The sequence below is a fragment of the Rattus norvegicus genome, chromosome 8 (assembly GCF_021556685.1).
Source record: "Rattus norvegicus strain SHRSP/BbbUtx chromosome 8, alternate assembly SHRSP_T2T, whole genome shotgun sequence".
NCBI classification, from domain to species: Eukaryota; Metazoa; Chordata; class Mammalia; order Rodentia; family Muridae; genus Rattus; species Rattus norvegicus.
The window spans coordinates 53,444,610-53,472,504 of NC_141541.1; the positions used below are offsets into that span (position 1 = coordinate 53,444,610).

At 50.6% G+C, this 27,895-nt stretch overlaps 1 protein-coding gene across 2 annotated transcripts in view; it reads left to right on the forward strand.

The window, feature by feature from the left end:
• The first annotated feature begins 2,767 nt into the window (after positions 1-2,767).
• Dscaml1 (DS cell adhesion molecule-like 1) overlaps positions 2,768-27,895 on the forward strand; it is a 316,941-nt gene continuing 291,813 nt past the window's right edge. The window contains 3 exon segments of one of the 2 annotated variants that reach the window (NM_001108141.1): positions 2,768-3,027; positions 19,664-19,981; positions 22,535-22,681. In NM_001108141.1, the coding sequence (NP_001101611.1) occupies positions 2,808-3,027; positions 19,664-19,981; positions 22,535-22,681 (685 nt within the window). In that variant the 5' untranslated portion in view covers positions 2,768-2,807. 2 annotated transcript variants of the gene reach the window in all.

Below are 27,895 nucleotides of genomic sequence, written 5' to 3' on the forward strand. Positions count from 1 at the left end.
TGTCAGAATAGTGCAGATGCTTCCTCTTCAAGGGACAGACATGGTGAATGACCTCATCCTTTAGGTATCACACAGGTCTTGTGTAATCAGCACAAAGGAGATGCTTGAGTTCTAGGGAGCACTTCAGGTGGATGGAGAGAGGAAACTTTTTTCCCCTCTATCCTGGAGGCTCAGAGCTGAGGCAGCTGTGCTGTCATCCCAGGCCCTCTCATGGCCTTGTCCCCTTGCAGCAGATGGAGCTCTTTCATCCCGTCTGACTTAGTGGTTTATTTTAGGCACAGCCTGACCAGGTGCTCTGGGTCAATAGGCTTAGCTTTAAATAACTGGATTCTTCTCCATGAGTTTCTCCTTCGGCAGCAAGGGACACAATGAGAGAACAAGTCTCATAGGCTAGAGCGGTGTGGAAAGGCAACAGAAGACAGGACAGGAGAGAAGACAAATGAACTCTGACACTTTCTGTCTGACCTCAGACAGGTGTATGGCTTCTCCCCTCAGGGAGCCACCTGCAAACCACAGTTTGGGGCCAGGTTGTATCAACGCCCCCTGAAGTCTGACCTCTGCACTCTGCTGTGCATTTGCAGACATCAAGCCACCTAAGTGGCTGGCTTAACACCACAGAGCTCAACCACCAGGGAAGGCTGAACAGCAGAGAGTAAGCAACTACTGGGGTCTGGAGACCTGGGATTTGGGTCTTGGTCTGGATACTTCAAGCCTGGTGATCTTTGTGTGAGCCTCAGTTTCCTAACCAGTTTTAAAGGAGCCTGATGAAACTTTAATAGACTTTATGGGAGATAACAGAGTAATTGCAGGTGAGAGCCCTTTAAACTCCTAAAACACTGTATTAAAAAAATTAAATGCGTCTGGCAGTTCCTCAAAAAGTTAAATGTAAAATTATCATACTATCCAGAAATCCCACTTCTAGTTCTGTACCCCCAAAGAATGGAAAGTGGGGACCCAAAGAGATGTTCTTACGAATGTGTTGATGGCACGGTTATTCACAAGAACCAAAAGTGCAAGCAACCCAAGTGTGCATGTGACGGATGAGTGACTAAACAAATGTTGTACGGACACACAATAGAATACTATTCGGCCGTAAAGAGGAATAAAATGCTGGCACATGCTGCAACGTGGTTAAACCTTGAAAGGATGTGCTAAGGCAGACACAAAAGGAGCAAAGGGTTGTGCTTTCCAGTCATTGTGAGGTAGCCAGACTAGTTAAGTGTGTAGGATGGAGATCAAGGGACAGTTCCAGAGACGGAGGGGAGATTCAGAGACTGGAGGATGGGACGTGGCTGTCCAGTGGATGAAGAGCTTCTGTCTGATTTGGTGGGAAAAAAAATCTGGACACGGGACTTGACAATGGTTGGACAACTGGGGCTTTACTTAGTAGTAAGCTTAACAGATGGTTAAGGTGGGGGCTGGAGAGACGGCTCAGTTTGTAACGTGCTCACTGTGTGAGCATGGGGCACTGAGCTTGGTTCTCCAGGTTTAGTGAGAGAGACCCTGTTTCAAAAAATAAAGTGAAGAGAGATCTAGGGGGAAAATCACCTGACGGATCGGTGTCTACACACACACACACACACACACACACACACACACACACACACACACGCATAAACATCACACATGCATAAACATGCACCTGTGTCCAGGCAAACATGAACACACACCACACACACAAATTTAAAACTGGTTAAAGTGGCAATTTCACACTTTATGTATCTTACTTTAAAAAAAAAAAGCACAGCTTTCAAATTTTAGTTTAAACCGTTAGACATATTTTGGCAAAACCTGTGAATGAGAAAACCTGGTTCTTCGCCTGAACTTGGGTGAGACATCTGGAGGAGTCTGATAGATAGAACCGCAACCCCCAGCTCCTCCCACCTTTCCTAGTATGCCTCACAGAAAGCCAGGTCAAAATAGGGAGCTGTTTGCATGGAGAGCTCTGTGCTGGCACTTAGTGTATCCTCCGGGTTAGCTGAACCCCCTCTCTGGAGCCTGTGTGGCCTCTTATTTGGGAATTAAGACAAAAGAAGACTTTCGTCACATCAGCCGTCCACATCAGAGTCAGGCATGCCATGGTGCCCGTCTCCGAGCTCGGCAGTGCTAGACTTCCATTTGGTGACTGATGGGGTACCCTCTTCACTTTTGTCCTGACCAGTTTCTGCAAGGCGATGATGCTGTGATGGTGATGGTGGGGGTCGGGGGGAGGATAAAGCCTGCACAGAACAGGCGTTATCTGTGCATTGTAAACGACTGTTTAAAAGCTCACCGTGTATTAGGTGCTAGCGCATATTTCGACAGTGCTGGGGACAGGGTGGACTGAGACAGCCTCTCCAGGAAGCTGACTTGCAGAAGTGACTAAGGGTTTGGGGCAACACATACGTTTGAGCTTTGGGGGTGTAGAGTACCAAATGTCTTCAGAGATCTTAGCCCAGATGTTACTCAGAGCACCCATGCTCTCCCATTCGTGGAGAGAAACTGAGTCGAAAAGAAACAGCAAGAAATAGCTTTGAATGACACGGTCGGGAGAAACCCAGTGTTCCTTGCCCCTTACATGGCAGACTCTTGGCACATGTGTGACATATGCCTCTGTGCGACCATAGGCTCAAAGCCTGTGAGTTACAGGCACCCCTTTCCTCTCTCGACCAGAGGAGCAAGATCGAGACTGTCTGGTCAGGGTCCCCACCTCTGTCCCTGAGCTTGTGGGGCTAAGGGATCCTAGGCTGGGGCTGGAGTAGCACTCACTATCCGGGGTGTCGGGGGTGGGGGGGCGGGGAGAGCGGCCGCCTAGCCCAGCCCCGCGGATGACAGGAGCCGGGGAGCCGAGGAGGGAGGAGCCGCCGCCGTGCGCTGGGCTGAGGAGCAGAGAGAGCGGGGCGCCGAGTGCGGGCGGCTGGGAGCGCGCTGAGCGGGGGAGAGGCGCTGCCGCACGGCCGGCCACAGGACCACCTCCCCGGAGAAAAGGGCCTCTTTATGGCATGTGGCTGGTAACTTTCCTCCTGCTCCTGGACTCTTTACACAAAGGTGAGACCCGCGCTGCCGGCGGCTGGGCGGTGGAGGCGGCGGGGCCGGGATGCGCGCGGCTGGAGGCAAGGTGCGGTGCCCGGTGGGCTCCAGGTGCCCGAGTGTCGGACCCACTCCGGTGCATGGCGCTGGGTGGGCTCGAGAGCTGGGGCGGTTCCGCGAGAAGGGTCGGGTGAGAATCAGCCTGGGACCGCTTGCCAGCCCCCCTGCGCCTGCCGTTTAGGGGCGCGTCCGTGGGGGGGCGGTGGCTAAGGAACCCCTGATTTTCCCACCGCAGCCCGGTCTCAGTTCTGCCCTGGCCCCCTCCCCCAGCCCCTTGCCCGCTCCAGCGGCTTGCTGGAGCTGGGACCCCGGGGTGCCCTGTAAGCCAGGTGGTCCTCGGACCGAGACTTCATCCGGGAGCCCTCAGTATTTGGGTCCTCGGACCTAGGAAAGATCACTCCTACCGTAGCTTCGTGCGCCCCTCGATCGCCCTCGACCCCCGCCCTGGCGCAAATGCCGGCGCACCGCATGGCGCTTATCCGCGCCTGGCTGGGTGCATGCAGGGCTGGGGGACCTAGGGGTCCCGAGAGGTGGGGGTTCCCTCGGACACCAAGTTTGTTCTTCAGACCCAAGAGTCGCCCTCATCTATGTCTCACCCCCGTACCCAAGGCGCTGGCTCCGGCTTCTCTGCGTCTCCCTGACCACCTTAGGCAGCGCGCCCCAAGGTGTGAGACTCTCCGCTCCGGCGCTTGGTCTGCTGGACCTAGGGACAAGTGTTCAGATTGGGGGGCGTGTCCCTTCCCCTGAGAGAAAAGGTTGCTAGGGGTGGGTCCAGGTGTCCGGCATGTCCAGACCTGCTCCTGGGGTTCCGAGCACCTGACCTGAGAGGCAGCGGGGACCGAGGGGTTGGCAAAAGGCAAGCATTTTCGATGGTTACCAATCTGGGCACCAAATCGGGACTTGGGCAGCGCGGGCAGTTGAGCTTCTAGGCTGTGGTAGAGGACGTGCCCCCGGGCGCACAGATGGCGGGAGGGAGTGGAGGCGGCCGAACTCCCGCGCCCTTGCGCTGTAGAGCACAGACGCTCCTCGGCTTTACCTGCTCAACCCTCTGTAACTTTTCTCCTTCGCGCCCAGAGGGCAGGTTCTCCTTTCGCCCCCTTTGCCTGGGTTGACCTGGTCCAACAATAATTCTTGCCCCCCTAGGCAATAGAGAAGGACAGTCAAGAGCCCGGGGGAGGGTCTAGTCCTCTGATAAAGCCTGGGGATGTCCGGAGTTTGCAACCTGCCAGAGCCCAAAGAAATACCCAGTAGGTTGGGGGAGGCTAACCCTTATTTGTGCTTATGGCCGGGTCAGTCTGATGGCCTACTCCACTGGGATTTTGCCCAGAAGATACACGGGTGCTGGGTAATGGGTGGCCTCAAATGTGAGCAAGGTAATGGACTTTCTCAGGCTCAAGGGGGCCACTGGGGAACACCCCAAGGCTGGTCTAGGTTGTTTAACTCCTTGCCCTCTGAACTCCTGAACTGGCCTCTTCATACCAGCTTAGAGTAACAAGCTTGCCTCCTACCCCCAGTACACACACACACACACACACACACACACACACACACACCAATTTTCCTTCTCGGGGCTCTTCCTGCTTCCCTCCACCCTGGCAGGCTGGTTTGGCTCACAGCTTTAATTACGTTAATATTAAATATACATAAGGTGAGAGGCAGAATGGCTTTCTCTCTCCATAGCTCTCACTTCAACCCCCATCCCTTTTCCATTTTGTCAGGCAAGAAACACAGACCAGAGCTCTGGCCACACTCAGTTGCTTTGTCCCTAACCTTGCTCCTGGGAACAGCTCATTTCTCAGCCCTGAAGCCTCCTTCAGGAATACCTGAAGGACTGCACCCACCCCCACCCAGGAGCTCTGCATTAATAAATGAAGCCCCAGTTATTTGATGATGAAGGAGCAGATGGGGATGGGGGTGGAGAAAGACCCAGAAGGCCACAGGGCAACAGCTGGAGGGGTAGAGCCCTTTCCTAGTTAGGCAGGAAGTTGCCACTAGTAGGTCTTGTGGGTAGACAGGAGTTACCAGGTATGGCGGCCCTGGGTGGCCTTTGGGTCTGTGGATCCTTGGCTCCCCTGCCATTTAGAGCACTAGCATCTGTGTTGGGCGCCAGGCAGCCTTGCCAGACAGGCCTATCTTTTCCTTGGTGCCTTAATTGGGTCTTAGGTGCCAGGCTGATCCCCAGGGCCCTGTTCTGCTTGGGGTGGCATGGTAGGTGGGTGGTGGAGGCGGCTGGGGGAAGACGTAATGTGGGGAAAGCAAGAAAGATGGGGCGTGGTTTATTTCTCTTCCGTTGCCAGTCACCCCCGCGGCACCAAGGAAAATGTAAATGCGAATGTTCCAGCCTGTTACAGAAAACAATATCCTCTTGCAATAATTTGTACGTCCATCTGTGAGGAGCGGGAGGCGGCAGGCAGGGAGAAGAAAACAGGAGGAGATGGAGCGTCCTCTGGATGGAATTAAGCAGTTATTGAATGTGTTTTAAGCTTCTGTTATTTCCATTTCTCTCAAAATACCTTTTTTTTTTTCTGACGAAGCCTGAGCTCAGCCTGCTTCCCCAGAACTAAACTAGGAAGGTGTTTTAATAATCAGTTATCGAGTCTCCAATAACTGCCTTATTATTGCCAAAACAAATCCAGGTCTGGGCAGCCGGATGAACCCCAGCGAGGCTCTCTCTGTTGTTACATCCAGCGTGCCAGCATCTGTGTTACCCGAATTTGCATTTTTACTGTGTAAAAGAACAAGCTTCCTCGGCACTAAAATTCCTGTTTTCTAAAAGCCAAAATAATGGGTTGCATTGATTTTTTTTTTTCATTTCCCACCCCAACCTCTCGGATGGGGGACTCAGGGTTCCTCTCTCTGGAGAAGACCAAATTAAAAGCCTTTGTCAGGCCATTAAGAAAATCTCTAACATTCCGTTCGGTGTCTAATTAAAAAGAGGGGTTTACTGGGGGAATGTTTTTAAAATCTCGAAGTAGCAAGAACAACTTGGGGGAGGTAGGGGAAGGACCAGCGAACGTCTGGGAGGAGCAGGGCGGGCAGAGGGGCCCTTGCTGCTAGGATAACATGAAGGAAAGACAAGTGCCATGGTGCCCAACAAACATTTCTGGTTCCTCATTTTCCCGGGCATCAACGCCAGCTGCCTTAATCCATTTCTGCCGCAGAATGGGGAGCTCAATTACACACGAAAAGCTAGTAAGCAGTTGACCCAAAGACGGTACTGAAGTTGAGCAGATGCTGGACACTGGCCAGAGCCGCCGTTTTTCTTACCGAGAGGGAAGAGGTGGGCACACACACAGTCAGCTTTGGCCTGGTGATGGTTTGCTCAAGGAGCAGTTGGGCGAGGGGTCCCCAGACACAGGGCGAGGATATGCTTAGAGCATGTCACAGGCATGGAGCCTTTGGCAGGGGGTGTGTACTATAAGAGCCCTCAGTCCCTCCGTGTCTTTAGAGATTCTATCCTTGTGATTGGTTTGGTTCCCTGCCTTGACTGGTGAAACACGACTTTATTTGTTCAGAGAGCTCTAGCCAGTGGTCAGGCCTGATGCTGGAGGTTCTCTCCCCTCTACATTCTTGGAGGAAGTGTTTCTTGGAGGGGAATTTGAAGTAGTTACAAGGGAGGATCCCCTCGTTTACCAAAGTGCTTTCCTAGCTCCTAACCTAGTACATTGATTGAAACCAGGATACCAGAATAGGGTGAACTGCATGCAGCAAGAGATGGCAGGAGGCCAGGAACCCAAGAGCAGGCTCCAGATTTGCATATGATTTGCATGAGGATTTGCATGCTCACCTAGCCAGGCCAAGAGCCCAGCTAGCTAGCCCTGTGAGGAGCATCCTAATCCTAGCTTCAGTAGGAGTTAAGCAGTAGCTTTCTCTTTGTATGGAACAGAATGGACAAGAGTGGGAGAGAAAAGGCCTGGTAACTTCTATACAGTTTCCAAGTTTTAGGCCTACACACACTTAGCACTGTCAGAGCAGCTTGGCAACTCTCCCCTTCCATATCCAAGATAGTGGCTCTGGCTGGGTGACAATGGGCAGAGATAACCTGAGGCAGACAACCATAGGTTTTCCTCTGGTGCCTCAGGATTCTGGTTATAGGTACTACTAAGGTTAGTGCTAGTCATCTGGGGATGGAGCATTTGAACAGTAGGACAGTGGGAGCTGGGTGCTTCGGGCTGCAGTTAGGAGTGAAGGATCTTAGGTGGGTGAGATGGGAGTATTAGGGAAGGCAAGGTGCTGTCTTATCCTCCAGCCTTGGGAAGGGTGTTGGCCATTGAGACTTCCTCTTTTACTGTGATTAAGGCAGTTTGGGGGCATCGAAGTTCTCCTGGGGGGCTGTGAGAAGACAGGCATGCTGTACAGAGTTGAATCATGCTTGAAGGGTGGGCACTTAGGAGAGCTTGGCAAGCCAGCTGGGATATCTGTGGTGAGAGCATGTCCTAGGGATGGCCTTGTCTGTTTTTCTGGGGCCCTGAGCAAATCTTACCCGGTTCCAAGGCCTGGAATGTGCCTCTGCACGTTTGCTCGTCCAGAAAGGTCCTGGTCCACACGAGCCCAGAGGGCTCATGCTCCCAAGGGTCGTATGTGGAGCTCTAAGGGGTCAAGTGGGGTCTCAGCGACAGGGTCGATCTAGTGCCTTTGTCTGTTTCATATATTGGAGTGTGTGTGCGCGTGTGCGTGTGCACGCATGCGCACATGTGTATGGGGAGAAGCTTGGTCTGACTGCAATGGTGGAAATTTGGTGCCAAATTAAGCCCTTTGTGTACATCCTGGCTCTGTATTTACTGGCATGAGACTGGGAGGTGGAGCGGGGGATCGCTGAGCCTCCCTTCCTCTATCTGTGAAGTAAGACTAAGGAAGATAAAGTGTACACGGTAGCCAGAACAGAGCTGGTGCTCAATAAACATTAGGCCCCTCTGCTTCCTACACTGCCTGCCTTCATCCTCCTGCCTTGACCTCAAAATAGATTTGGAAATCCTGGCTCCCCTGGGCAGTTGTATTAGCCAGCCACATTTCCAGGAATGTTAATGGTCTTCATCCTTATGACAATAAGAAAGATCAAATGAGGACAGGGGACATGAATCGCTTCCATCTATCACCCTGCAGGGTAGCCTTTGGGATTCTGCTTCCGCAAGAGAGCTGCAACCTGGGTGTCCTTGGGGAGTCCCGCACCACTCTTTCCCCACTCCTCATGGCTAATGGCAGTGGTTGGAGAGGGCACTGGTGGAGGACTAGCCTTTGAGGAAGCCAGGGCTGGTTTCTTGTCTGCAGTGGAAGCTGGGGATGCTCAGTGTGTCTTTGCCATGCTTGATGTAGTAAAGGCAAGAAACACGGATCTCATTCAATGCAGAGTGTGTACAAGTGAGCCTCATAGGATGAGCCTTCCAAACGTCTCTGGATGTGTCTGTTCCTGCTGGGGGAGCCTCTCTGTTGTCCAGGTAGTCAGTCGTATGTTCGGAGACTACCTATGACCTTTGGAATCCTGGCCACCCCTTTCTCTGTGACCCAATCTGCCATGCAGAAAGAGCATGTCAGGGGATGCCTATAGCAGGCTGTAGCCTATGGGGATCTGTAAATGGGAGGAGGGGTTGTTGTGAGTGCATCAACCCATGTGCCCTGTTGGACAGATGTTTGTCCAGGGCTGCTGTGGCGTGGGCAGCATTAGCCTTAGGTACCACGGGTGCCACTCCAGCTGCTGCTCTTCTCATCTGTTCAGCACCCCCTGCACCCTCCCCGTGTCCTTGCTCCACATGAAGCTTGCTCTGACAGTTTCCAAGGTCACCATCTTCATTAAGAACAGTTATTCAAATGCTAGTTGCATATTCATGAAGCTGATTTTTCCAAAGAGGTGTGTGTGTGTGTGCGCGCGCTCGAACACACACACACACACACACACACACACTCATATACACATGCATGGTTGGAGAGAACATTCTCTGTGGCCTAGAAAACACGGCTTGGCTTGCCTATCACAGGCAAGTTGAGATACTTCTATCCTACGATCCGTAAGATGGGTAGAGTGACCGGTGTCCCAGCTATCCCATGTGGCTAATAGTACTGCGTGTGTGTGAGAACAAGAGGCGTGGAATCCAACACTGTGTGACGGTGCTTTGTACTTAAAAGGAAGCAACACAGAAGCACACACACATTTGAAAAACACAGCAAAGCAGTTTTTGCCCTATAAATGTTATGCTAAAATTTAAGGCATAATTACTATCATGTCATCATAAGTGATGAAGAAGGCCTCACAGCTGTTTGTGCCTGGCTCCCTTCACGTCTCCACTCCCCCCTTATGGCTAATTTCTCTAGTTTAGCTCTCCGTCATTGTTGAGACAACTAGCATGTACTGCACCGTCTGCGGCAGCCATCTTCCTGCACTCCCTGTTCCCATGTATGTGTGATGGGAAGAAGCCCACTTCTGCTTCCCTGCCCCCCTCTCTCCTAGATATATAGATATGCTTTTACCCTAAATAAAGCCCCTGGGAGTGACCATTTCTCTAGAGAATTCACAGACTTTTGTGAGAGTCCCACTGCGGTCATCTCACTGAAGGCTGTAACCCTGGGAATCCTGCTGAGTCGGGGGTCATGGATACCCTGTTTCAGGATGGCTTGCCTGGAGCCAGAGGTGGTGCAGAGCAGGGTTGTAGAAGTTGGGAGCCAGCTTTGGGAACAGGAGAAGAATCTACGTCATGACCAGTGGTCTCTCAAAGTTGGAAGGTGCCTTGTAGGACATGGAGTGCATCTCCCAGCCAGACTTGGTCCCTCTGGAGCTACCCTACCGGGTTTCCTTCCTCTAACATGTCCAGCAGCAGCGGACATTTTTCTTAAAGCTATGGCTCGGTATTTCAGAACCCATCCTTCAAGCTAGCCTGGCCCTGGCAAGATCTTGTGCGTTCCGCTCTCATCTTGGCTCCTACTTTGAGCTACAAATCAAAACAAAGTCCTCTTCCCACTTGTCACCCGTCAGCCACTTACAAATGGACACCCTTCCCATCTGAGATCAGTCCTATAATGTTAGAGCTTCCCTAGTCCCTCCGATGCTTCCCCGGGTTACAGTATGCTGTTTCATGATGCTCCAGTGTACCTGAGTTGCCAGAGGGGACAGGACAGAAAGAACACCGGAGCCAGCACTGACCCCCACCCCCACCCCAGTCCAGGCACTGGCTAGCTGTGTCCTTGGGGTAAGTGACTCCACTTCTCTAGGCTTTGTGAATGGAAGAGATTGGAGAAAATAATCTCTTAAGTCCCTCAAGTGCTAACCATCTAAATCTGGGATTCTCTGGGGGACAACTGTGCTGTCTGAGCTGACTCCCTAGAAAGAACTTTCTGGCCATAAGGGGCCTTCCAACGATAGGCCTTGTCTAGAAAGGGCTGGGAGATTAAAGAGTCTGTCCAACTGTCAGCTGTCACGCATAGTTCCCCCTGAAGCTAATGGTGCACGGGCCTTGGAGGCTGAAGGATAGCTGCATCCTCACTGGACCTCAGAGCTCTCTGCTCGCTGGGTAGGAGAGCAACACTTGTAGTAAGAAACTAAAACCCCAAGCCAGACCCATCCTGTTTATGGTGGGAATGAGGAAGACCCTGAACAGCCATTCTCAGTGAACTTTGAAAGGGTGGTCATCTGAATGACCAGGCTAGGGAGCTGCTGGCATTGGTTTGAGAAAGAAATAAGACATCCAGTACCTGCGACGGCCCCAGGTGATGCAGAGCTGTCCTATTCCACCTTGCTCTTTGGTATCAGACTCTTCTGTGAAATGTGCATACCCTTGGAGAGAGTCTGCGTGTAGTCTGGTCTAGTGCGGCTGTGGGACATGGACATAGGGTTTGAAATGTGGCTATGCATGAGACAGTGGGCAGTCAGGAGGGAACCAATCTACTTATCCATAAAACAGGGTGTTCTGCAAAATGGAGTTTTGAGCAATGGCCGGATTAAGGGCTTGGCGTAAGAATGAGATGAGTAATGGTGCAAGAAAAAGAAAAGGTTCTTTTCTGGCACTAGAAAGATGCTTAACCCCCCCCCAAAAAAACCCCACAAAAACAAAACAAAACAAAACACAAAAACATCAGTGGCCAAGATAGTGTGGTGACCTAGGTATCCTAGTTTGTTTGTTTTTGTTGTTCTTGTTTTATTTTGGTCAACATAAGTTAGGGTCATCCGGGAAGAAGGAACTTCAATTGAGAAAAATGCCTCCATCAGACTGGAGGGCCCGGGTCACTGTGAGCAGTGCCGTTCTGGGCAGGACATGCTGGGTTGGATAAGAAACCAAGCTGAGCATGCCAAGCAAGCAAGCAAGCCAGCAAGTAGCATTCCTCCGGGCTCTCTGCTTCTGTTCCTGTCCCCAGGTTCTTATCTAAATTGTCCTGCCCTGATGTCGCTTAGTAATGGATGTGTAGACCAAGAAAACCTTTCCTCCCCAAATTGCTTTGGCCCTAGTGTCTCTCTCTGCATCAGAAAGCAGACTAGGCACCAGGTGTGCCCAGATAGGAGGAAAACCAAAGAGAGGAGGCAGGAGACTTGGTCCCTGTGGCTTCATCTTGCCCAAGCACAGCACAAAGTCACCTTCCCAGTTACCTGGGAAGCACTCTGGTGCCGTCTGGGCGACTCTCCCGCTCCTCCCCAGAGCCTAGCCGTATACTGCCTCCTCAGTGTAAATGAACCACAAAAGGGTTTTCTGGTGTCTGGGTCATCCTCTGGGGTTCGGCATGTACTGGTAGCTGAACAGAGACCCTATGATTGCTCCCCACTGGGTCCAGTTTGCCCAGCTGGGGCTCGAGAACAATCAGCCTGAGGCTACATAATCTATCTGTCGCACCTGTAAACCTTCATGTGCTAGTGCATAGCTGTAATCAACCTTGCAAAAGAGTCTGTAAGACCTCTCCAGCCCTCCTGCTTCCGGGGCTCCATGGGAGGCTCTTGGAGGGGTTGGTGGTGGGAGCACCAAGGGGGAGTGGACAGCAGTGGGGCTGCCATGGCAACGTTTGTTCATTGATCACGCTACACTTCTTTTATTAATTCCATTGTCAAATTCAGTTAATATACCCGGTGGGAAGGCTTGTCAGCAAGAACTATGTTGCTGCTGGTATGGGAAACATGAAGTCTGGCAAGGTGCATCTACTTTCCCCACCAATCGCTGCTCTGAATATGGACGGAAGACACTAGCTTCTAAAATAGCATTTCCGGCCCGATGACAGGCACGGGGTGCTGTGTGTCTTTAACAGGCTCCCAGGTGACTCTCATACATATTCATGTTTGTACACCGCTGTTTTAAGTTCTTCTTCATCACCGCCATCATCCTAGGTGCTCAGTAAATATTTATTGCATAAGGAGTCGCTTATCACACAAGTACTTCCTGCTTGTCTCCTGTGACAAAATACTCACAACCCCTGCCCCAGATACTTGCGTGGTGCCAGACCACTGACTTTCTCCAGTAACTGTCCTTGAGGTAGAGTCCATCACCTCCCATTTTATAGAAACGAAGGCACAGAGAGGAGAGGTTGACTTGCCCGGGGTTGCACACGTTGCTTGTAACTGGTAAAGAAGGGATTCAAGGCTAGGGAGTGTGGCTCTGGAACTGTGGCTGTGTCCCACTGTGTAAGCACCTGCTCTTGTGCCCAGGCAATGGAGTGATCAGTGGGATGGTCGCTGTCCTCGGGAATCCACAGAACTGCGTAGTAAAAGGGTCCTCCTACCTTCTCTTCTGGTTCTCCCTGCCCTCCAAGACCTGCCATCCTGTACCCACGCATATAGGGCCCGAGCAAACACTCTTTAGAACTCTGAGTGGGTGTTTCAGGTGCCCAGTGCTGGCATAGAGGAGTGGCTCCGTGCAAAGTCTAGTAGATGAAAGGAGTGAACATGCAAAGGAAGAGCACTACATGACTCATTGTCCCCGTGGAGGCGGCGAGGTGTTGATATTTCAATCCCCTCTGGTTGTCACTTCTGATGATTGGGGATGATGGGGTAACCCCCATGCACCCCAGAAGCATGCCAGGAGTGCCTTAGACTGCAACCAGACGCTTCCCCACCCCACTCCAGGCAGGCGGATGGGAGATCATGGGTGTCGCCTGTAACAACACCGTGTCAGGTTTCCTTTGCTAAACTAATCCCCCATGTGATGCCCAGACAAGCCAAGGGTGAGTTAGTTGGTAGACAGGATGGATATGAAGGTTCTAGCTGCGACCCTGGGGGCAGCCAGATGCCCGGGGGCGATTTCTGGTTTAAAAATATTGCTGTGCTATTTCTACACTTCTAATCTCCTAGCGATTTGGAGCCTGTTTTTATGAAGCACGGCATTGGGGTGGTGCTCAACGTTACACGGGTAGAGGAGATTAAATGGGTTTAAGTCTGGACGTCTGTCACATGACAGCCGGGCCTGTAACTTCCATTTTCTATTAAAAATCCATTTCCCCCTTTGACCAGAAGCAGCTTTGCTGTTGATCTGAATGTCTCTCTCTTTATTTATGATGGGTTCCCCCCCTGCCTTCCCTTGCTCTCTGTAAATTTGCTTGGTTCTGTCTGTAGAGAGGAGAAAGAGCTGGAGGGAATGACAGAGATTTAAGGGGAAAACTCTGGTCTGCTGTCATGGGATCTTCTTTCCAACTGGGGTTTGTTTGGAGAAAGGGTGAAGGAGAAACGACCTAAGATCCGGACTCGGGGTTTAGTACAGTGATGGGAGAGCTCAACTCCCTGAAGCTGGACCCTCTTTCCCCTTCTCTCTTCCCTTTTCTTCCTTCTCCCTTCCTCTTCTCTAGTTCCCTCCCTCCTTCCCTCTACTCTCTTCTTTTTCTCTTTTTAATTTTTCTTTCCCTTCCCCCTCCTTTTTTCTCTTCCCATTCCTTCCTTCTGCCTTCTCCCCTTCCCTTCCTTATTCTTGACCTTCCTTCCTTCCTTCTTTCTTCCTTCCTTCCTTCCTTCCTTCCTTCCCACCATACACCCCTATCTCCCCCTTGATTCTCTCCCTCTTTGTTGAGACACTCACGATTGTCCACTCTGGTCTTCAGCTCCTGGCTCAGGCCATTCACCCTCCCACCTCAGCCTCCTGAGAAGTTGGGAATCCTGTGCACATCACTGTGGCTTGCTGCTTCCTTCTCTTCTTACCTGTATAATGTTGTAGCAGTTACCGACTCCCCTAAATCTCCTCGATTTCACCAAAAGGACCCTCACGTTTCATGTCTGTACACATGTTAAATAAGAAGGCCCCTGAAGCAACTGTGCCCAGTGCCCAGTCCAGCCCCCACTCAGGAAATCAGGAAGTCCTTTCTGGGACTCTGTTCCATGCCAGTGAGTTTCCAGAGAGCTGTCTAGCCCTAAAAGCTGTGTCTGGTATCTACTTGAATAAGAGCAGCCACCATTGTCAAAAGTCATTTGGACATCCCTCCTGGTGCCTTTTCCAGTTTGTAAACACCTCCTAGCCTATACCTCCCATTACAGCAGGCTGTTGTATCAGGTCATCAATCCTCTAGCCTGGAGGGTCTGTCTCCACAGTTCCCCCAAACACACCTAACTCACTGACAATCTTCACGGCTGTCACGTTGAGCTTCTCAGGGATGCCTCCCAGGCCAGATTCCTGTTCCCAGCTACCTTCCAGCTCTGCAAAAGCCAGTCTGTTGAGTAACAGGTTCTGCCCATCCTGGCTTTTATCTGAAGTCTGTACTCACCATAGCTCCTTCCCAAACTCAGCTCTGTGACAAGGCTTAGCCCCTCTCCCATTCTCCATTTAGGATCTTAGAGGCAGCATTCAGTGCCCTCTGATGCCTCCCTCCCACCTTCCCTGAAATCCTCTGGGACACTTGGCTGGTACTTTGTGTGTCTTTTCTGGAGGGATGAGAGACCTGAGTCTCTGAGGGGAGGGTAAGGAGTTAGCTAAGAGGAAATGGTGCAGTGGGGGTGGTGGGGGACCTGGAGCCTCCAGGAGAATCTGGACCTCCTACCCATCCACCCTTGTCAGAGGAGTTGAGGCCTTGAATCTCCATTTCTGCTGCCCAGCAGCCCCAAGAGGCAGGGAAGACACACAGCTTCACCCAATCCATCTCATCCCGTTTTTGGAGATGAGCACAGAACTCAGAAATGCTAAGTCACTTACCCGAAGTCATGCATGCAGCAGGTGATGTGAGCCTCCAGAAGTTAGACAGTTCTGTCAGACTGCATTCAAGGCTCTGTGGTACCTCATCTCCATCGTCACCTGCAGCATCACTGCTCTGTAGATCTTGACAGGAGCTGGATCAGGAGATGAAGTCCCCTAGAGGCCACACTAGACTCTCTGTGGCCAGAGTGGGCCCCTGGGCCCCTACTACTTCCCTTCTGTACCATTGCATCCACACCTGCTCACCAGCTGCTCTCGTGTCCAGATTTCCACTCGGCAAGTGGCAGGGAATCCAGATATCTGGTGGTCAGTGAGTGCCTCAGTTTCCCTCCTGTGCATCTCTTCACTCCCTTCCCTCGGCAGATAGGGTGAGGCTAAATTAATGTTTATTTAAGGGCTTCTGCATTTTGAGGTGACAGGTGCCTTGTGATAGTAAAATATGAACCCAACCTAAGTGCAAAATGCTACTGTTTTACACCCGAGGGTGATGTTTCATGATGGCAGTGCACTGTCAGGACCGTAAGCAGAAATGAATGGTGTGTCGAATCCTCCCCAGCTCCCCCACGCTCGGAAGACAGCAGCTCGCACCCTGGAGTGGGAGAAATATGAGGCTACTCGCCTTTTGCTATAAATCTGCTGTTTCATCAGCCCTGACAGGTGGCTGGACAATCCCAGTCAATTCATCAATTAAATCTACCCATTTGTAGTTGCTGGGAACCTTGTGTCCTTGGCTCTTCCCAGAGCAGGCTCCAAGTACAGGAAGGTTGGCTGTCATTGTGGTTGATGTTCCTAGGGGAACAGAAAGGACCCGGGGAAGGGTTGTCCTCAGAGGCACGGGGAGGAGAAGGGATAAGTAGCCAGAGGAGGAGACAGGAATGTGCATTTTGGTGTGGCGGGGATGGGGGAGTGGGCAGCCAGGACTTCAAAGTCAGGCAATCCAGGTTTCTGTGGTTCAACTCAACCCTAGCTTGATTACTCAGTGGAGTGAATTGGTCTAACTTCCGCTTCTGATGTGACAAAGTTGGGCTCCTGCTCTGACTCCAGTCGTGTTACATAAATTTAGATAAACCAGGTATCTTCTCAGTCAATTTCTTTATCTTTAAGATGGAAATAATAATAATAGTAATAACACTAATAATAAGTTCACTTAAAGAGTTAGGATGAAGGGGTTGGGGATTTGGCTCAGTGGTAGAGCGCTTGCCTAGCAACTGCAAGGCCCTGGGTTCGGTCCCCAGCTCCGAAAAAAAAAAGAGTTAGGATGAAGGACAACAGCTACCTACTACTTATAAAAATATATAATGAAAAAAATATATATATATTGCCTGACCCTAGTGTGGCCCACAGCTGACAGTGAAGTCAGGGACAGCTGTTATTACTGTGTAAATATTGTCATCACGCAGGGTTCTGTCCAACTTAAACCACCTCCTCAGACCTTTACAAGAAGTATTTGGGAGCCTTCTCCCATAAATCGGACACTTCCTGGATTCCTTTCTGTCAGAGAACTTCCTCCGTGTCCCTAGGTCTGTTTGTCAGGCACGGTGGAGAGTCATTCCATACCTTGATGGAGTTTGGCTCTCCGGATCCGTGAAGTGAATCTGACTGACATGGCGGGAGTGGCTGAGTAATTAGGTCAACTCAGGAAGCACCCAGAAACCCAGAGGGAGGTCTCTGCTCCCTAAAGATAAGGACTGCTGGGGTGTCCAGAGTCAACCAGGGGCCACTTCCAGGAGAGAAAAGGGAGAGAGAGGAGGAAGGAGAGGAGGGGAGCAGAGGAGAGGGGAGAGGAAGAGAGAGGTTGTCCCTGGGAACCTGAAAATGGAAGTTGGTGTCCTGGTTGTGTTTGAGGAAGGAGAAGGCTCCTCCTTGATGTGCTGACCATAACAGCCACACCTTGCCTGTTAAGAAAGCAATGGCTGGGTTAAACTGCCTGGTTGGGCACCCCAGAGGTCTCACTTCCTGGTTGTGTGAGTCTTGAGGAAGCCATTTCCTTCTGGAAGTGCCTCCATTTCCTCCTTTGTAGATTGGGATGATGACAATCACTCAGTCCCCGTCTGTTGGGAAGAAGCCATGAGGCCATAGAAGCAACATGGCTCATGGAAGATCCTCAGCAAGAACCTGTTGAACACATCTTGGTCGGTGGGGCCTCTCAGAGGGTAAAAACAGAGCCCCACATATGAGAAGTCTTAACTTGTAAAATGGCCTGATCTTGTGACCACGAGGAATATTCCAGACAGAACAGGCCAGCTACAGGGCTTCTGTGGTCTCCCTGAGCAGACACACTCAACCATGGACTATTACAGGGACGTAGTGTGAGAAGATTGCCAAGTGATGTTCCCCCCCTCCCTGAGCCTTTCAGTCATTGAGGGTGCAGAGCCTGGTGGGGACAGCAAATGCATTTGCTGCTAAGAGGATGCCCCTGACACTGCAGCCAGGAGACCTCGATTTTTTTTTTCCAGCACAGCTGCTAATGGCTTCATCATGGCTTTTTATGAAATGATGTGAATTGCTCTGGCCAATGAGGCTTAATGGCCTTCCTCAACGACCTGCCTGGTATATTCCCCCTAGAGGCTCTGCTCCGAGTTAAGGCAAGAATATTAATACAGTCCGGATGTGGGCTCTCCCCCTCCCCATAAAGTTGTGGAAATTGAGGTCAAGTTGGGTCCCCTGCAACTGTTCTTTAAACAAGCAGCAGACCATTGCTTACTCCTTCATCTTCCTGGTGGAGAGGGACCGGCTTCCAGCAAGAGACTATGGGGCCAGGCTCTCTCTTCCTCTGGGTTGGCCTTCTTAAAGGGGCAGGCTCCTGAGTAGGAAAAGAGATCCCTGACCCCCATTCCCACAACAGGTCAGGAACAGTAGTTTCCAAGGCCTGGTGTTGGAGTAGGTGGAGCAGACCCTGTCCTTCCTGCCAGGTGGCCTGAGGATGTTTCCTTGTGGGACTGTGCTTTGGAACAGCAATATATCAGGGACGAGAGGGGTTTGTCCAGTCTTTCCACACTGTTTGGTGTCCAGTTGAGAAGGTTAGGCACCTGTGATGGAAGGGAAGGGAGTTCTGCAGGCAGTCAAGACCAAGGCTGGATTGGACAGCCTTCTTGTTCCAGATCCCTGTAGGTCATCTGGAAAATGCACTGAATGGGGACCAGATGAACTTTAGGGATCTAAGACAGCCCTCAGGGACTCCCACTGCCTTCCATCTCTAGTTTCTCCACCCATTCTTCTTAGGCTGTGATTGCGAGAGACCCTTTCTCTGTCATCTGCAGTAGGCTAGGAAGAACACTGGAACACTACTTAGCAAGGTCTCCGAACTTCAGGTCTGCAACTGCCCTGTGTTCTTGGACATACCCCTAAATCCCTGAGACCTATCGAAGTCGGGGAGGGAATCTCCTGGGTAGTTGTTTTGTTATGTCAACCTGACACAAGTTATAATCATTTAGGGAGAGCAAAGCTCAATTGAGAAAATGCCCCGTTATCTTGGCCCGTGGACACACCTGCATGGAATTTTCTTAACCTTTGATGTGGGGGAGGGCCCAGGTCCCTGTAGGTGGTTCTACCCCTTGTAGGCTGAGCAAGTCATAGGGAGTAAGCAAGAAGGCAGCATTCCTCCATGGCCTCTGCTTCAGTTTCTGCCTCTAGATTTCTGCCTTGGCTTCCCCTCATGATAGACTGTGACCCGTAAGGCAAGCAAAGCTTTCCTCAAGTTGCTTTTGGTCGCGTGCTTTAATAAAAGCCATGGAAACTTGAATTTATACAGACGATAAAAAGAGAGTTGCAGAACTGGGGAAGTGGCTCAGTGGTTAAAAGCGCTTGTTCTTTCGGAGGATCCAGATTCAGTACCTGGATCCACATGGTGGCTCGCAACCACCTGTGACTCTACTTACCGGGAGATCAGATGTCCCGCTGGCCTCTGTGAGCACCACATATGCGTGTGATACACATATACACACAGGCAAAACACTCATGTATATAAAATAAAATAAATACTTTAAAAACACAGAGAGATAGAGGAGGAAGAGAGAGGGGAAGGAGGGAGTGATGGAGGGAGGAAGAGATGGGAGGCAGGGGGTGGGGCGGAGATAGAGGCCATCTTCCCCTTGGAACTGGGAAAGTGAGTTAAAGGGAGGGCTGAGAGTCAGTCAGGCTGCAAAGAGTAGGTGGTGAGAACAGATTAGGGCGCCTTTGTCTCCTCTGATACGTGCATTGTCACCACAGTAGATGGTGACTTTGAACCCTTCGTGCGATAGGGACTGCAGCCACCTTTCTGCATGGACTCCGTTCCACACAGTAAACGAGACTTTTTGACTTTTGCCACTCCTGTACCAACTAACCTAGAAAGGTCTATAGGCCAGGAAGTGTCCTCTCTTCTTTGCCAGTGACTGGTAAATAAAATGGTGCTCAGTAAGGTTCATTGGCTGCCTGACACTTGAAGGCCAGCTGAATCAGTGTCAGCCAGCAAGGCTTCCATGATGTTTCTGTTACAGCAGACAGTAACCAAGTCTCTCTCCTTGCCTCCCTTTTAGCCCGCCCTGAAGATGTTGGCACCAGTCTCTACTTTGTAAATGACTCCCTGCAGCACGTAACCTTCTCCAGCTCTGTGGGTGTGGTGGTGCCCTGCCCGGCCGCTGGATCCCCCAGTGCGGCTCTTCGATGGTACCTGGCCACGGGGGACGACATCTACGATGTGCCACACATCCGGCACGTGCATGCCAACGGGACTCTGCAGCTCTACCCTTTCTCCCCCTCCGCCTTCAATAGCTTTATCCACGACAATGACTATTTCTGCACCGCAGAGAACGCAGCCGGCAAGATCCGGAGCCCTAACATTCGCATCAAAGCAGGTGAAGGACCAGACATCTGGACCCTGATAGGACTCCCTGTGAGGTCTAAACACAGAACAGGGTAGGCAGGCTGGCATTGCGAGGGTTATATGTGGTGTGTCCACGAGAGCTTGAAAGAAACATATACTTAGGGACAGCTTGGCCACCTACTGTGTGTGCTTGGGTAGAGTGGGCACCCCATCTATGCATTCAAAGTGAGCACTGCACGTAAGTTGAGTGAGACGGAGCTCACCCTTGAAATAGGAAAATGTTGCTTGAGTTTCATTTTCTAAAGCCTCCTTTTCCTGAAGTGTATCAAAGGAAGTGCCCGTTATCATATGTAACTGAAGCAATTTCCATATGGTTCGACTAATCCCCAGCACAGAGATTCACTCACAGCACCCCAGAAGTCTTCCCTCTTGCTTTCTGTGGTCTCTGTTCTCAGGACAGCCATTTTCTGACTTGGAATAATGTGGGTGTTTTGCCTTGTTCGTGCTTTGTAGAAAATGGTGGCCTACGTTCCACCCTTTCTGGGATCTTCAGTTCACCATTCTCATGGTGACGTTTGTCCTTACTGTTGTGTGTGGTAGAACGTCCCACACGATCACTGATGCATAGTGTTTCACTCTGCAATGAGGCCATGTGCTATTTGCCCATCCCACTGAGTGAACGTTTGAGCACCACACAGCTCAGAGAACTGCTACTGAAGTATATTTCATGATGGAGAGCCACAGTAGGGAGAGAGTCGGATCTCCAGAAGAGTCTGTGAGGGGAGGGAAGCAGGGGCAAAAAGGAAAAGGCTTTGCTCTGTGGGTCAGGTCTGGAAGTGAGAGGCAGGCTTGGATTGGCTCTTTTTAACTAGGACATCGAAACACACTATCCTTCTGATATGGATAGGAAGTGCCTCAAATAGAAGTGTGGCCAGTGGTTTTCTTACAAGGGCACCCTGATGCAAGAGGGCAGCTTACCGTGCAGCTCCAGTGTGCCATCTATATCTGCATTGGACAGGCCCAGGTGAGGAGTTCCTGGGAGAGCCAGCAGGCCTAGGGTCAGACCCCCTTCAGAGCACTGGACTCTGATCTCCCACAGAGCTTCCCTCACGGGACAAGGCTGCCAGTATCCAAGCCTAGAGCTGTAGAAGTGTGAGGGTTAAGCCATGACTGCTCTCTGCCTGTGTGCTGGGGGACCCACTGATGCTGAGGCAGGAGTCTTCTCTCCCAGGCTCCTGTGGGTGTCTTCTTGGCAGCAGGTCCTCTGCATTGCTTGGCCCTAAGTATAACCCCAAATATCAAACTTGACGCCTGGATCTAAGTCCTGTTCTAGTCTCCATAACCAGGAGCCCTGAACCAGGGGAAAGGCCACCATTTATCTCCAGCTACATGCCTCTCCTTGAGTTAGAATCAGCCTTCTCAGTAAGTCTACAAAGGTTTCTTACTGATGATGAGGCTAAGTCAAAGAAGCATTTTCCACACACCTGGCTTTTTGCATAGAGTTCTACAGATAGGGAAATTGAGGTCCAAAGGTTAGCTTACCTGCACCCAGTACCCCGAAGCAGCTCAGGGGGGTTCAGGGCCTACTTGACTGATATTTTTATGTCCTCCATTTGACTGATATTTTTATGTCTTCCTCAGCTGCCTCCTCCCCAGAACTCTCGGAGTTTGTGAGTTACACAATTCACCCTTGGCCTCCACTACTCTAGGACCCTTGGGAGTCAGCTCCCTCAAGCTCCTTTGTGAGATTGGGTGGAGGCTGCCAGACCCACAGGAGTTTTGGACTGGAGCCTAACAGCCAGTCTCTCCCCTGTTCCTTTTCTTCCCTCCCTTCTTTTCCTCTTTCCTGGAGAAGAGAAAGGATGAAGGCCTGAGGGGAGCTGGGTCCACTGGAAATACGTGAATTAAAGAGGTTTTTGATGATACCAGAGAGGCTGCAGGTGCACTGTTTAGGGGGAGAATGCCAGGGCCCTAGGTGTCGCCCTGGCAACCATGGCAAGGAGAGCAGAAGGGCATGCTGCCCAGGTGTCTGCTGGGGACAAGGTCTGTAGGCAGTGGGGGCTCTAGATGTCCCAGCTCTGCTTGGCAGAGAAGGGCGGGGAAGGAAGGAGCGAGCCCCTGGCAGAGGCCAATCTGAGGAAGACAGGATAGACAGAGGCCTTCATCCCACTCTTAAGGCAGGGTTAGTCTATGTGCAGGATATGACACATGAGTAGCTGCAGATGACACTACACGAGAAGTGAATACAGGTCTGGGAACAGGCAGAAAAGGACTCTAAATGGTCCTAACATCAGGAACAAGACTGGATAGAATATAGCAACAGGAGGTAGAGGGAGTATCTGTGTCTCAGACAACCCTGGTTTGAATTATTCTTTTCTACTGCCTACTGGGTAGCACCAATCCCATGAAGAGCTCAATGTCTAAACTACATTTCCCAGGGTGCATTGGAATAGGCCCACACTGCTGTTAGCTCATATAATCTGGGTTTTATTTTGTCAAGTTATGGCCACTGTGCCCAACACACTTATTGCCCCCTTTCCCCACCACCATGGCCATGTGACACTCTTCTTTCAAATTCTCACAGTTTTCAGGGAACCCTACACCGTCCGGGTGGAGGATCAAAGGTCAATGCGTGGCAACGTGGCTGTCTTCAAGTGCCTCATCCCCTCTTCAGTGCAGGAATACGTTAGCGTCGTGTCTTGGGAGAAAGACACAGTCTCCATCACTCCAGGTAGGGAATATGCATGGGTGGTGGCTGACAGAGCTACCCGGGTGGTGGATGGTGCCTGAATTGGTCTACGATCTGAACAAGATGGTGACAATGGCTTTAGGGATTGATCTGCTACTGTTCTGAGAAGTTTTGGCAAATGGTCACCTTTGGTGTCCATTTGATCGTCTCTGTGTGGAATGGTGAAGTCCCTGTGCTGAGGCCTGTGCTATCTATGAAGGTTCTACAGACACAGGGTGGGGCTGCCATTGATCCCTGGGGCTCCTTTTGAACTTGCCCTGGCTTATGAGAGCCTTCGGCAAGCTCACCTTTGAAGCGTGGTAAGGAAAGGCAGGGCACATTTGTGCTCTGTGTGTGACTAGGGTAATGAGTCTGGAGGTTTGGGGAACTGGGCTTAAGGAAGTGTGCATACAGGAGTTTTACTTCCCCATGAATCGACAGAAGTGTCATAGGACTTCTCAGTGACTGGTGTTAGAAAGGGGTTAGTCCGTGTTGTAGGCTTGGAAGCCCTTCGTTGGTTCAGTCTCACCTAGGAATGATTGTCTCTCCAACAGGAAACAGGTCTTAGAGCTTCACAAAAGGATCTCTTAAATCTTTATTCAACCTTCCAGGCTCCAATACACACCCTTCTCCCTTCCCCATACTGCAGAGGCTCCGTCGTTTCCCTTCCTCTTTGCAGGTTCTTTGCAGGAAGACTTTCTTCCTGTAAAGCAGAGCATCCTGACCAACGTTCTTCAAGTGACCCACTGGCACTGAGGTCCCCAACCAGTTGTCTGACATGATCCATGGTTTCCAGAGCTAGTTGTAGACGACAAGTCTCTTTGGGAATGGTTCTCAGCCTGTGGGTTGTAGCCTCTTTGGAGATGGAATGACTCTTTCAAAGGTCACCTAAGACCATCGGAAAACACAGATATTTACATTACCATTCACAACAGTAGCAAAATTACAGTTATGAAGTAGCAATGGAAATAACTTTATGGTCGGGGGGTCACTGCAACATGAGGACCCGTATTAAAGGGTCGCAGCATCAGGAAGGCTGAGAGCCGCAGTTCTATAGGAACTTGTTATAGAATCGGATTCTTTATCCTGCTGAGCAACTTCCAGCCTGCGGTGTGAGCAATGCCTTTGAGACAGCAGTGTCCATAGGATCTGAATACTTTGAAATAGCAGAATCCAAATCTCTGAGGAGGAGGCCTAAGTCTCAGCACTGACCTGAGAGCTTCAGATGGTTCTAGGGTACAGCGGGATGGGACCGAGGCTCACGTGTGTTTGTAGTTAGCATGGCAGGGGCTCTTTAAAAAGACATAAATGTGTGTGCCCTTTCTCACCACTTTTCTTCTCTCAGTTCCAAGCAGATGTCCAGGCCAAAAGATTTCCCATCATCCAATAGCTTACAGCCTGGTCGTAGCAAGGCAGACTCAAAGCTACTTAAAGATGCCTTCTATCCTTTCTGTAAAACTGTAAGTGAATAGGAGCTGTCTGGCTAGAGAGTCTCTGAGAGAAAGAGACAAAAGGGAGATAAGGAATCAGGGTGCGGGAATGGTTCTGTGGCCACTCATAGAAGAAATGTTTAGACCTCATGGGAGTCTCTGAGGGAGCACTACAAGGCCAGGACAGCGGTCCCAAAGGAGACATGGTGTGCACATCAATGGGTAACTGAAGTAGGGAGCACAGGCTGGAGGATGTTGGCACAACTCTGGGGAAGCCTTAGAAATGACAGACACTGACTGGGATTCCCATATTTCTAGCAGAGTCAGGCATTTAAAGACCATAAGGAAATGTGGTATTTCTTACACACTTGGGCTTATGGATGAAGCATTATGTCCATTAGAATAATAATTACGTTATTAAAACTTTTTGAGCACTTACTATTTTCCTGGCACTGGGCTAAGACACCTTCATACATCATCTTCCTTTAGCCTCACAGAGGCCCAGAGTGTATTTCCCCCTCTCCACTTTACAGAAGAGAAACCCAACGCTCAAAGAAGGAAGTTCTTCCAGATCACGTGCCTATTACTCAGTTAAGGCATAAACGGAAGCAGTATTTTCCCCAAGCCTCTGCTTCCCCTGTATGCACACAGACATCCCCAGGTTCTCTGAGTACCATGAAGCTTTAAATGTACGTTGTAGGCATGAGAGCTTTGTGGGGGGGAATTGCTCACCATTGGGTTTTTAAGGGATGCTTTGGTGGAACCAGACACAGGTAGTGATTAAGAACCTAGAATCTGGGACCAGACTGTCTGGGGTGGACGCTCATTCCATTGCTTACTAGCCGAGTGAGTTGTCTGCCCTCCTAGGGCCTCACTTCCTACAACTGTAGAATGGGTCCATAGGGTTGAAATAAAATAGGCAGTGTTCAGAAGGTTGCCTGCTGTTCTAAGGGGGTGCTGGGTTGTAGCTGTCGTTGTTTAGGTTGAAGAGAGCATACTTCATTATTCCCACTGGTTCCTGTTGTGGTGTATGCATTTCTACTGTGTAGCCGACCCGTGTAGCTGACTGGAATGAGAACAGTGGGGTTTCGTTGTGGTTTGTTTGTTTGTTTGTTTTCTGCACGACTCCTTGTCTCCTAACACATTGCCCTCCATACTCACCCAGTGTCCAGTGAGGAAGGAATGCCCCCTTGAGAATTCTGAGGGACTCGGGGAGACGGCCCAGATGAGGAGGAACATGAGGGCAAACTGGTACCAGATAGGCAGACTAGAGCAGGTGGGGAGCGAAGTGTGACTAGTTTATGTGCCCGGGAGCTGGAGGCAGCAGGCTCCCCCAGGCACCCCTTGTAGTTGGTGCTTCAGAGCTGTCTTTGATGTCAGGACCAGGCTGGTAGCCCCAAAGGGCATAATTACCAGAGAAGTGGCCTTGATGCTAATCTGTAGGGCTGTGTTAAACTTTGGGGGCCCGCCTTTCTTTCCTTTGGTCTCGGAGAATTTCCCTCTCCTCCGTTACCCTCCAGTTCCAGCCATAATCATTCTAGATCCTTCTCTAGCTATTTTTTTTTACATCTAGGGATGGTCTTCCCAATGCATTTTGAGCCTAACTAACATGCTCCTGGGTTGCCCAGGGGAACCAGAAACAGTGGGGTTTAGTGCCTTCTGGTCTCTGTAGGTAAGGACCAAGATCGTGGCCACAAGGCACATGCTCTAATTTTGGAAAATGCAAAGAGCGTATAAAATTTCATAGAATAAGGCTTTTATATCCCCGGTGTTCACACATACCCAGTGTGCATACCCTCTGTACACATCGGTATGCGCTTTGTGGTAAGCAGGGGCTGCTTCTCACTGTGGAGGTGTCAATAGTCTCTCAAAGCAGAGAACGGTGCAGCAGTGTCTGCATCCGGAGCAGGAACCTGCTTTCACCTTAATCCCTAGATCCATGGGACTAGTCTCTAATATTCTATGCTTCAGGACCAGCAGGAACAGGTGCTGGCAAGCTAATGGATGAGCAGGCCGATGCGGACCAATTGAGATCTCAGAAAGCGTCCTCCTTGACAAAGGCACTGGGAGGAAGGCCTGTTGGCCACAGAATGGGAGCCAAGCCTCCTGTGCCTCTCTCTGGATGAGCCTGGTATCTAAATAAGCTCCGGGAGTTGAGTATTTGCTCACACGCTGCCCTTTCTGGCTAACTATGCTGGCTTGGAGCAGGCCACTAAAGCTCTCTCCAGCTTTTTGCTATGATTTCTTAGGGCTGGGAGAGGCAAGAGAGATGGCTCCTGTCTCCACTTGTCTCCCCAACCTCTCCTGCCTCCAGCTTAGGGCTGGTTTCGAATCTGACCTTCTAAAAGTATATACAAAATTTTTGACCTGCTGGATTCCTACCCCAGTGTCCCTCCTAGAGTACTTACGTGTGTGTGTGTGTGTGTGTGTGTGTGTGTGTGTGTGTGTGTGTGTGCGCATGCGCATGTGGGCAGAATGGTGTGGTGTGTGTGTGTGGTGTATTATGTGTGGTGTGGTGTGTAGTGTGTGTGGTATGTGTGTGTATTGTGTGGTATTGTATGGTGTGTGTGTGTGTGTGCATGCGGGCAGAATGGTGTGGTGTGTGGGTGGGTGGTGTGTAGTGTGGTATGTGTGTGTGTGTGTGCATGTGTGGTGCATGTGTGGTGCATGTGTGGTGTGGTGTGTGTGTGTATGTGTGGGTGGGTGGGTAGTGTGTAGTGTGGTATGTGTGTGTGTATGTGTGGTGTGTGTGGTGTGTGTGTGGTGTGTTATGTGGTGGTGTGTGTAGCGTGTGTGGTATGTGTGTGTGTATTGTGTGGTATTGTATGGTGTGTGTGTGTGTGTGAGTGTGTGTGTGTGTACACAATGGGCATAAGAGGACTAAGGGCAATATACAAACACAGATCAGAATTAAGGTCTTCAGTGGAGCCGAGATGTGGTTTAATTTCCCATCTGCATGATCACCATTACAATGCATGTTATTGGATATAAAGATAAATCCGGCCCTGTTCCTAATAGCTTTTAATTTCCACCAGACCTGATTATATCGAAGCAGGCTCCTTGTGGGAGTTTCCCAGCATGCTCTTCCCCAGCATCCTGACTGGCTTTCTTAGCCCCAGTGGGGAGTTTTGGACACAGCTCAGATGCCAGCCAGATGTATCCCCTGCTGCCCTGGAGGATGAGCCTGGCTGAGCTGCCTTGTTAGTGTGGAATGGGGCTCTTGGATGCTAGGCTGTCACTGGGCCTTGGTCCAGCATTGGGGTATATCAGGGACTTTGCATCTTGAGGGAGGGGGCAAGCAGGGACAAAGGGAATCTGTTGCGGAAGGGATATCTCTAAAAAGGCTCTTGCTTCAAAGATTCTCATCAGACAGTGTCTTGTTTATCTGGCCTAATGGGCTCTGGTCACACCCTCTTCATATCAAGATGATTCTTTTCTTTTCTCCTGGAACTTAGTATCCATGTGTCCCCTTCCACGGGCTTGTATCCCGAGCCTGTAGCAAATGTTAGCACTCCTTTGGCTCCCTTTCCGTTGTTTCTATCTGTCTGCATAGGAGGGTGGACAATATTTTCTTCCTTCATTTTATCCTCAGGACTAGCGTAACACTGCAGCAGAGTGATAAGGATAACAAGATTAAGGGCGATGCCTATCATGCGTGGAGCCCTCTTTCTGGGTTAGGCATTTCATGTATTCTATCTCTAATCCTCGCAATCTCTTTTAAGACAGATCATGATCCCCCACCCCTGTTTTATAGATGAAGATATTGAGATGAAGATATGATCCCCCA